This window comes from Leptodactylus fuscus, chromosome 11 (assembly GCF_031893055.1).
Source record: "Leptodactylus fuscus isolate aLepFus1 chromosome 11, aLepFus1.hap2, whole genome shotgun sequence".
Classification (NCBI taxonomy): Eukaryota; Metazoa; Chordata; class Amphibia; order Anura; family Leptodactylidae; genus Leptodactylus; species Leptodactylus fuscus.
Genome location: NC_134275.1, coordinates 64,565,747 through 64,576,927, shown reverse-complemented (window position 1 = coordinate 64,576,927; position 11,181 = coordinate 64,565,747). Strand labels below are relative to the sequence as shown.

The window sequence follows — 11,181 nt, the reverse complement described above, 5'->3', positions numbered from 1 at the left end:
CAGGGTTACATCGGTTACTGACCATTTACATTCCTTCAGTTTCTTTGAGTCCCATGTATGGTTCTGACCAGATGGCTTATACAGATGACACAAACACACTCCTCCAAAAGAAAGTATATAGAACTATGGTATATCACATCATGTTAGCCATGTTCATCATGGTGACAAAAACCACACATCTGCTATCACACTGCTTGACATCGGGGAAAGTCATCTCTTATGGGTATCCATAGGTGTTCGGTTCTAAAAAAAACATCTTTGGCCAAGAGAAGGCTTCTCTCCTCATGCAGTCCAACAAGTTTCCAAGTGGGATACTCTCCAGGAAAGAACCTTGTCCTCCAAGCAAACCCACTCTCTCTGAGATTTGAACTGAGCCCTTAAGTTGGGCACCATTCCCGCTATGGGTGACCTGGACAATGCCTGATGTTATCAACTCTCCAGAGGGAGGGCAGCTAACAACTTCTCCCGCAGTACAACTCTTAGGCATGTCTGCAGCAGCTTTCCTTGCCATAACACAAGACTTGAAAATTGACAACAGCTCACAGGGGTTTGCTAGGTAGTGCCCTTCCACATACTTGTTATATTCCTGAGCTATAGAAGTCCTGAGTCCATATCTAAAGCACAATTTGGAACCCAAGTATAATACAGAGGTTTAATGGATTGCTGAAAATGAAGATTATTGGATAATACAAAGTAGTAGAAAATATACTTGAATAATGTGGAATACAAAATAAAATATGTAATATTGGAATGAGCCAGTGTTCTGATATAGTTCCTAGAAATTAAAGGATACATTAACAACTAGGCATTACCATTACCCTTGTCAAAGGGGTGTATCACAGTCTGGCATCGGTGGTACTGACTGGACCCCCTACTGGTGACACCCAGCTTTCAACTTATTCAGAAATTTCTACGAGAAATAACAAGGGGCAAGACCTTCGAACCAAAACTCAGATGACTACAGTTTTATAGAGAATTCTTCGAATATGTTTGGACAAAACTAAAGAGTTCTTCACTGGAGGCTTAAGATGTAATATCAGTTGATAGCCGTCTCTCTTTTAAGATATCCTGTTTAGTTCCAATAACTGGGGCAGGGGTAGCAGGAGGTGCGGGAAGAACCCCTAAGAAGTACACGCTGAAGAGTGTCCAGTCTCCAAGGCCCATACACATGGCACTTTTTATCTCATTATTATCACTGTATACAAGTGCTCGGCCATTCAGGTTGTGCTTCCTAATATTCCGCTTATACACCTGGAGATTTTCCTCCTCAAATCCTAGTTTGCTCATCTGAAAATAAAAAATATGGATTAAATGATAGAGAACCAACGCACTAGACTGGATGTACCTGTAAAGAAAGAGTCTTAACATGTCATAGTAAATACCAGACACTTACTTCTTTGCAGACCTCATTCACACTCATATTCAGCAGAGACCGCATGGTCAGTCGATTTCTCTTCTTTGATTCCCACATGTTATTGCTGCCTCTGAGAAGTTCCATTTGTCTTTTAATGGAAGAATCTAAATTAACGGTAAATTGCAGATAAAAATTGGCCTCCTCTACCGTAAACTGGTGACATAGACTGTGAAAGATCTCCGGATCTCCATCCAACTCTAGTAGATTTTTTAGGCTTGTCTTTATGGTATCTAACTCCTCCAAAGACTTCTCAAAAACATCCCAAAGTAAAGTTCTAGAGTCTGAAGAAGATTCCGTCCATTTTCCTTGTTCGCTCATCTGTTCTTCATCCTCCATGCACTGCAATATCCAGCTGAGGCGGCATGGCCATTGAGTAGCCAGGAGAACCCACTGTGTAACTTTGAGGGGTTGTATTTGGCTTATTTTTACTTGACTGATCATCAGTCGGATAGTTATGGTGATAGTATTTATCACCCTTCTGATATGGACAACGTTGTCAGTGATATAGTCCCTCATACTCTTGTCAAAAAGATAACTGAAGGCTTCATTCAATAACGTTTTCGTGTTGGAGCGTCTTACTGCCAATGGCACATCATTGATATTGTAGTCACTATTAGGGTTAACTTTGAGGCATAAAAGAGGGTCTTTCTCATTGGAAACCTCATGATCTAATATTTTATCTTCTTCTAGATCTGTAATGATTTCACCTTCCCCTTCAATGATATTTTTTACCAAGGATAATTTAGTTTCAGAGTCCATTTTTGGGATAGAAAATGGTAATGTTATTATTCGGTTTAGGAACTCATAGCCATTGTTGGCCATACCTTTCAAGAGTACAGAGCTTTCAACACAATCTATGATGATGCGTGGATCTACAGCCAAAATGGAAATAAATGGGGCATTTGGATCGGAAAGGAGGATATTCATGGCATTAAGAACCCCAACCACTTTGTCTGGCATACATTTGTCCAAGTTGGTGATCTCAAGGACAACTTTAATTTTTTGCCTTTGGAAGACTTCCATGAGTTGGAGGTAACGGGTGATGATTTTCACCTCCAACTTCACATCACTCATGAAACCCAACTGGGAGCTCATATCCGTTCGATTCATTTTTTGCTCCACTTTTCTTTTCTGAGTGACAATGGCATTACAAATCACCACAATGGCTACTCTGAGCGCTCCTGCTGCAGATACGCCAACTATGGCTGCCCCAACACCTTCAGCAGCAGCCAACAGATCTCCTGTGGGGTCACTAAATGAAATACCATATATTAGCATCAAAACGCCCAGCACAATTCCAATGAAGAACACCAACAAAGAAGCAAGCCAAAGCGGGATACATAGGATCTTCTTACTAACCCATTCTTGTTTGAATGGGTCATCTTCGGGGGCTCTGCCCACTGCTCGAAAGACACTAATAGGAGTCAATCCAAAGCAGTTTTCTATTCCATCGCAGAGCGCAGTAACCAACCCAGCCCAAAGCTGGTCACTGCCGGCATATTCCCATGCACTAAAGCGGATGAAGCAATAATGTATATTCTCTCTCCTTTTGTGTTTTTCTGTGATTGTTGGATAGTAAAATATCATAAGAAAGATGAGTTTGATGAGATCTTTTCCTATGGGTTTTCTTGTTTGCTGTCCAGTCCTCTTTACTTCTTCTCGATCCTTCTTCCTTCCTTCGCGACAGAGGTATGCTGCAAACACAGGGTAAAATGAAGTGATACTGTATCTCTATATCTTTGCAGCCGCTCTCTTTGTCTCTTATAGTATAATATGTAAGTGACATTATCTGATTTGCATTCACTTAGACTCTGACTTGCAGACGCCCGTGCGGTCTTAGATTACTGGTTCCACTACATTGTACTTACATTCTATCCATATTCAGTGAAAATGTGGAAATTCACTTTAAGTGTGAAATCCCTTTGGATTTTGCTTTTTGCATTTGAAGTATAGATAAATGCGCTGTCTACCAATAATGTAGAGAAATTTAGAGGGCACCTTATATACGGTTTTATCTTCTTCCTCAAGTATTCACATTAATATCAATCAACAAAGATTTTTTTTTATAGGTCTAACTTAGACTTCTGGTGACCTACAACTTTATGGAGGACTACTGGTCCAAAATCTTATGGCTGATGCATGCTTGTCTTACAAGGTACTTCTACTATTATGATATTCTAGTAGAAGGACCCGTCTATGTATGGGTATATTAAAACCTGGTGTAAAGCTGTGTGTATGTCAAGACTGAAGAAACTGTGAGTTTAAATATGGTTGCTGGAATCATGTGTATCTCAGTTTGGATATCAGTGAAAAGACCTGTGATCAGTTGTTATGGAAACCCGGAATAAAGCTGTGTGTATGTGACCTTGTGTAACAGTGTCATCCACAGCGCCCTGCGCCTTTAAAGCTGATCTACTACAGTGAAGAAAAATGGCTGGGTTGTCGTGGAAACCTGAGTAAAGCTGTGTGCATGTGGAGACTAAGCACTTGTGAGCTTCTATCGGCTGATAAGTGACATGTGATCATGTGTATGGTAGTTGGACTATGAGTGAAAGACTTGCAGGCTTCTATTGGCTAATGCAGGTCATTTTTTGGGAATACTGTTTCTCAGGAACAGTACACCCTAGAGAGCTGAGATCCGCTCTAAAACCTTCACAAACACCTGATGTATCCATGTGTCAAATTTGGTGACGATCGGTTCAGTTGTTTGGTTGCGCATAAAGAACAGACAAAAACCATTTTTATATATAAGAGATGGAGGAACTTCTTTGCAAATTGAGGGGAATGGGCTTAAGTGGAATAGTTGTGGGCCAAGCTAGGTCATACAGGAGAGTATTAGATATAAGGTTCTATATAGCAGATATTTCTGGGTAACATTTTTATCAACTGCTGTTTTTTTTCCAGTTACTCCATCTTCTACCCGTGTTGGACTGGCCCACCAGAACACCATTAGATCTTCCAGTGGGCCAGCACAAGCCACCTACATTTGAAGGGTACTATGGGCTATTTCCTAGGGTTTGTTGGAGGGTGGAGATTCATTTTATCTGGTGGGCCAAGAAACCTCAGTCAGACACTATCTTCCATAACACACAGCTGACAAAGGATATCATACACTCACCTTCAATCTTGTTGAGAAGGAAATCCTTGCGTCTACCCCATGGTGCATAAAACCCGACTGTTACAGGAGTTACGACATAGTACAAGGCCTTGGCCAGAGAGTAGCAGTAGACGTCATCTTTTGTCTTAAAACCTAATAGAAGAAAGTACGAAAGAGAGTAACACTGGGGCTACTGCATGGCATTGTCTCAGTAATAGAATCCACACAGTACAGGTCTGAAAAAAAAATCTGTGTGAAAAAGTGGTGGTTGCCCGATGTGTGGTGTTGAGGATTCTGAGGCCTATGTTACGATACAATAAGTGGATATAGTCAGGAGACTTCCCTAAAGCAAACTGTTGGTGCAGTCATGTGACAGCAGCTCTGACTCCGGAACCCTTCAGCAACCAGGTGATAAAACATGGAAGCCACCAGTAGCCATAAGTTACCCCTGCAGCAAATCACTGTAGTATTATATGATGACCATGTGATAGATGGATGGATGGATCTGCCAGAATGGGCGCTTCCTCTATTTAATGATTTATTGAGGGGTCCGATGGAAAGACCCCCTCCTCTATGACATCCAAATGGCTTCTTAGGGTGTAAGGTGGTAAAGGACCACCTACCCTATAATCAGGGGATAACAACACTTCTTAGGGAGTGTGCACCTTTACAGGCGTATGGAGACTTACAAGCCATTTCGCTCCACTGGGGGATTATGGGAAAAATATGCAAATCTGTTTTCTGAGATGTTACTAGCCTATAATGGAAACTAGTATTTAAGAGCCCTTTCTGAGATGAATGTGATGAACTGGACCTGTGTCATATAATGCCCTTTTGAGCCCCGTGGACTATACCATTCTGTTTCTCCTGTAATACTTCTTTTGTCTTGTTCAGATATTTTTGTGTGTATTTAGAAACTGATGGCCTAGAAGTAATGTGATAATATTGTACATTGGAACCCGCACCCTTTGGGGGCAGACAGTGTTCTGTTAGGCACGCAGCGCCGATTTAAAGCAGCAGGGTGCAGGCAGACATGTGGAGTAACATGGTGTTGGGGATTGTTGGCAGGAACAAAACCCACGACTGGAGTTACAGAAACATTTGTACCTTGAATCACTACTGATTTTGGCTTACAAATACTGATGCAAAATACTGATCAAATATGGACTGTGTGAAAGGGGCCTAAATGTGACAATCCATTTAGGTGTTTGTAGGGTTATGTGACACGTTGTGATAAAACCAACCCTGTAAAATTCATACGTGAGCACTGGCATAGTACCAGAGGATAACATAAGATATCATGTATCAAATTAATGATAGGAAGTGGGGGATAAGCAACATAAGATAAGGAAGACGGAAGAAAAAGAGAATTAAAGGAGACAAGCCTCTTCTTACCAGGATACACCATGTCATCCCTATATAATGAGTGACTTTGCCTAGAGAACCTTATACCTGTGGAAAACAGAGGAAATATACATAACATACTTATGAGACCTATATATCTGTTAAGAGCAGTGATACTTAAAGGAGTTTTCTAGGATTTAAATATTGTTTTTCTTTTTTAATGTAGATTGTAAGCCCCATATAGAGATCACAATGAACATTTTTTTCCCTATCTGTATGTCTTTGGAGTATGGGAGGAAATCCACGCAAATATGGGGAGAACATACAAGCTCCTTGCAGATGTTTATTGTCCTTGGTAGGATTCAAACCCAGGGCTGCAGCGCTAACCACCGAGCCACCGTGTTGCCCCTTAGGGCTTAAATATCGTTGACACATCTGAATCCTTCCATACGCCATTCATTTCAATGGGAGTGCCGTCCCATTCCGATTTCACGGAGGAGAAGAGGACCTGCTCTAAATATTGAAATGGAGTATCAGACACCCCATTGGAAGAGCCTAAGGCTGCACACTTGGTCACGTGCAAGAGACCTAAGAGAAAGCATGTGAGGCCCCAGAACAGAGTGCAGTCATATCTGCGTTCAGAACATATTGGGAGTTATTTGTTCTCCACTCCTTTTTTATTTGATATTTTTGCAGTTGCGCCTTTTTTTTTTTTCTTTGCTTTTTTTAGTAGTTTATATTAAATAGGTCCAGTTCCTTTGTAAAAGTTGAGCACATTAGATATTTTAGGCGTGCCTTTCTTTTGGCACTTTGCACCTATATTTCTAAAAAGGCGTACTCGCGTAATAAATTTTGCCCAAAACTCTTTCTTTTTAAATAAGATAAGATAATCCTTTAATAGTCCCACAGTGGGGAAATTTCAGTATGTTACAGCAGCATAGTAATACAGATACAGGATAATACACAGTAATATATTACAGACGTAGACACACATATGCTGAGAAGAGAAGATATACTAGGAGTCCATAGCAGCTAAGGAGCGGAAGACAAAGAAGGAAGACTTCATAGTTATACTCATTTAGTTCTCTGTGCGGAGAGATCTTCGTTTGGTCTGATGTAGATTATACAGCCTGGTCGCGATTGGAAGGAAGGATGTGCGATAGCTCCTTCTCACACTTGGGGTGAAGCAGACGGTTACTTACAGTGCTGCCAAGTCCCATCAAGGTCCCATACATGGGGTGGGAGTTGTTCTCCCGCATGGAGGTCACCACAGACAGTATCCTTCTGTCACCCTTTACTGGGTCCAGGGGGCTCCCCAGGACAGAACTGGCCCTCCTGATCAGCCTGTCAAGTCTATTTCTGTCCCTGGTTGATATACTGCTCCCCCAGCAGGCCACACCGAAAAAGATGGCTGAGGCAACCACAGAGTTGAAAAAGGCCCTAAGAAGTGGCCCCTGGACCTGCTCAGCCTCCTGAGCAGGTAGAGCCTGCTGTGACCCTTTCTGTGCAGCGCCTCCAGGTGATCGGCCCAGTCCAGCTTATTATTGAGGAGCACGCCCAGATACTTATAGGTCCTGACTATCTCAATACATGTTATAAATACACCGCTAAAGAAAACTCTGTTACCATGTCCCCTTTCCTCTCCAAAACACAAAAAAGTAGCGAGGGAAAGAAAAAAACTTTAAACCCTCCCCCACAAATGAGTAAAAGTCCAACAAGCACTCAAAGAGAGGCACAATTTACATCAAATAGAGACACAAGTTGCTTAATAAATGTGGCATAATGTGTCACCACACTATCTATCTATCTATCTAAATAAATAAAAGTAATCAGATTCTCCCATACAACTGGTATAACTGTTGCAGCATAATATCAGAGAAGACAAAAAAAAAAAAAAAGAGAAAAAGGCAATTTTCCGTAGACTTTTCACTGATTTTTGGAGTCTTGTGATATACTGTAACAGTTTAACCAATTGCAGAAGTTTGCATCTGTATATCCCCCTCGTGTGCCGCTTGTGTAAATGGATTCATGCCCCTGGCTTGGTAGCACTTGGCTAGTGACTGTGGCGTCACATTGGTGCACTGATAGAACCTATACATAAATACAGTCAGTATATAATCTTATCTATTATCAGTCCATACAATTTCTTGCTAGCAGAGCAGCTTACTCACCAGACAGTCTTCATATAGACTTTTCGAGCCGTTGAGAGTATATAGGACGCTCACTCCACACCTATTTAGAAAGGTATCCGCTTACACTACAGCTCTATAAACCAACATGGGCCTGGCTTGGACTTTAAACTTACGAATTGTGTATGGAAAGGGGCAATACATACCACCGCCATGCACATTCCTAACTGTATAGACAATGCAGGTTTTTTTCCATATTAGACTTTATGTGTGAATTTTGCTGCAGATTCTCCATTAAGTTTACCCTATACATTATAGGATTTCAATCTAAGAGAAAATTCTTCTGTCCACTTGAGAAGTCGGACATCTTCACTTGCGGACAGGGAAGGAAGGGCACGGAGTGCAAAAGAACGCACCCGATGCCCATTGAAATGAATGACGGGTGTCACGGACACAGGTAGTGTCCACTCCTAATGTCCGTGCCAGATTTTGAGCGGACACTACCTGTCGGACACCGACGGTAGTGTGAACGCTCCCTATGTATTCTACAGAATATTCCCATTCTCAACACTCATAGCACAAATACACAGCATGTGAATGTTAGAGCAAAGACCTCAAATATAGTATTTACTCAAATACTATCAGTACCATGGAGCACACCAGAGAGGTAAACATGTGGCCAAATAACTGATGAAGGATTTAGGTTCCTGGAGAATATGTGCCTGAGGACATGCAAGGTCCTCTTTAAGGTGGATCCTGGGAATGGACAGTTATTTGTGCCCGCAGATGTGAGAGGTTGGCGAGAATTATGGGGCAGCAGAAGACCTTTTAAGTAGTCAGGGCCTCAGCGGTTTATGGATTGGAAGGTCATAAAGCAGACTAAGTGTCATTCTCCAGTTTATAGGCCGCCGATGCAGGATGGGTGTTATAGGAGCAGGTTAGGGCTGTTTGGTTATTTTTGTACTAGCTGAAGGTGATGTATTCCTTTATCTGCAAGACCTACATATAGGGCATTACAGTAGTCCAGAAGTGAGGGTGTGAAGACATGGAGAGATCTTCTGCTGGAATAAGGGGTTTGATTCTTGAAATGTTCCTCAGGTGGAAGTAAGAAGAGCTGATAATGGAGGACACCTGGTTCCTGAAAAACAGCTCCACATCAATAACTAAGACCAATTTCTGCACTTAGTCTAAACTTTGGAGAATGGTTTCCTGGGAATAGAAGTAGTGAATGTACAAGTTGTCATTTTGCCATTAAGTGCCAACCTCCAGTCACGAGAACTTCAGCTTTTTCCGGGTCCAGCTTTAGCCAGCTGGGACTCATCCATTATTTTTGCAGTTCAGCTAGGTATGAATTTATGGCTGTAGATGGATCATTGACTCCAGGCTTGAAGGATATGTATAGCTGGGTATAGGCCAAGCCATGACTCTGGATTAATTTGCCCTACGGGAGCTTGTAAGCTGCAAACAACGTTGGGGATAGCACTGAACCCTGTGGAACTCCATATTTTGAGACAACTGGTGATGACAATGATGAGGAAGAAATACACTGTGGTCAGGAAAGAACTAAACCAGTGGTTGTCAACGTTTAAGCAAAAGAACCACTGGTGAGAAACCATCCCAACCCCCCAAAATGCTCATAAAATAAGACTTCATTTAAAGCCTTTTTTCATTATGCAATGGCCTCCTCAGTGCCACAACAGCCACCATACAAGCCACTAGTGGCTCCTCCATAAGCTATAATGGAAGGGAAATATATGGTTTTGGAATTCTCTTTTGCCCATACACTAGTCTGAATTCCTATAGAGGGATATATAGAGGGCAGCATACAGAGGCACTGGTCTCCTAATTACATCCTGGAGAATAGATTTGCATATTTTTTACCTATTTAACCATGTATATTGCTTTAATGAAAGCCACAGAAAAGTAGCCAAGGCCTATTTTATATTCTGCAAAAACGGAAGGAGGCAAAGCAGTAAGATGCCGCTGAGGTTACGGTGATGAACCGGCCCTCAATTAGGATTTTAGGAATCCATGTGCTTATGGACTTCTGGATTATGAGGAGTATGATGTAACTCATCTGATCATGGACTATGATGAATTCTTATGGACTTTTATACTGGTATGGATTAAAAAGTTTTATTGCTATATGTTATGTGGTGGAGCGGTATGTGCCCCTACCATGGACCTATTGGACTGTAATCTCTTGCCTTATGGATATCATGTGTTGGCTGCAGAAGTGCCATGTGCCTAAGGACGGTTTCTGATCTTTTAATGTTTACCTTACTGTACTGTATTATACCTTTCTGTAGCTGTATAAGCTTGTATCCACCAGCGTATAATTTTATGTATGCCGGCTGCCTAGTATTGACCCCCTTGGCTTAATAAAATGTTAGAAGGCTCTTCTCATATTATCCTATAAGACCCAGTCCTCTCTCTGGTTGTGAGATTGGACGGTATAGATAAGAAGGCAACCGCGGTTTCGCCCATGGCAAGGCCAGGTAGGCCAGGTGGCTAAGGTGGAAGCGGAATCCTTGCACCTTGGAGGCCAGGGCAAAATGGCGCGATTCCTCACAGTTACCCCTTCCGAGACTGTATGCACACAATGGAGATCATACCAGTGCCCGCTTTTCAGAAAATCCCAGACATCCCATATAAAGCCAATATAGTAAATAAGAAGTCAATGAAAAGCACAGATCTTGTAGATTAGAAAGCAAAAATAAATTTATTTACATGAACAGTAAAATAAAGGAACCAATGTAATATCTTACAATATGAAACTTGTTGGTAAGTGTTAAAGAATAACATCAGTCACAAAACGCCATATACCACAGCATTCTAGAGAAAAAATAGTGACGGTAGAGACTGGGATCAGATCAGAAATTGATCAGCTAAGCCAAAAAAAACCCCAACTCAATATTAGACCACAGAAGAGATACAATATAGTGGCAGGTTTTACTTGTACTTGATACCAGGCCTTAAGGTGGACGACAAAAGAAATGCCACCTGCAAACTGGGCAGCCATCTCATGAGAGAGAGGAGGAAAGAAAAATAAAAAAAAATTCTATGCACCAAACTTACCATCTGCAAACAGCGAAGGTAACCAATTCCAGAAGCGAATCTTGACAATGTAACAAGCAGCGAGTTATAGATCAGAAGCAGTAGAGCAGATTGATAAAATAGGTAATAGCGAATATTGC

General features: G+C 41.6%; 1 protein-coding gene across 1 annotated transcript; it reads right to left on the bottom strand.

The window, feature by feature from the left end:
• Positions 1-1,023: 1,023 nt before the first annotated feature.
• LOC142185485 (NTPase KAP family P-loop domain-containing protein 1-like) lies at positions 1,024-9,305 on the bottom strand. Its single transcript, XM_075260916.1, has 5 exons — positions 9,248-9,305; positions 5,907-5,963; positions 4,533-4,664; positions 1,394-3,108; positions 1,024-1,287 (listed from the first exon to the last, which is right to left on the bottom strand). The coding sequence occupies exons 1-5, from the start codon at positions 9,303-9,305 to the stop codon at positions 1,024-1,026; spliced, it is 2,226 nt and encodes a 741-aa protein (XP_075117017.1).
• Between the last annotated feature and the right edge of the window lie 1,876 nt (positions 9,306-11,181).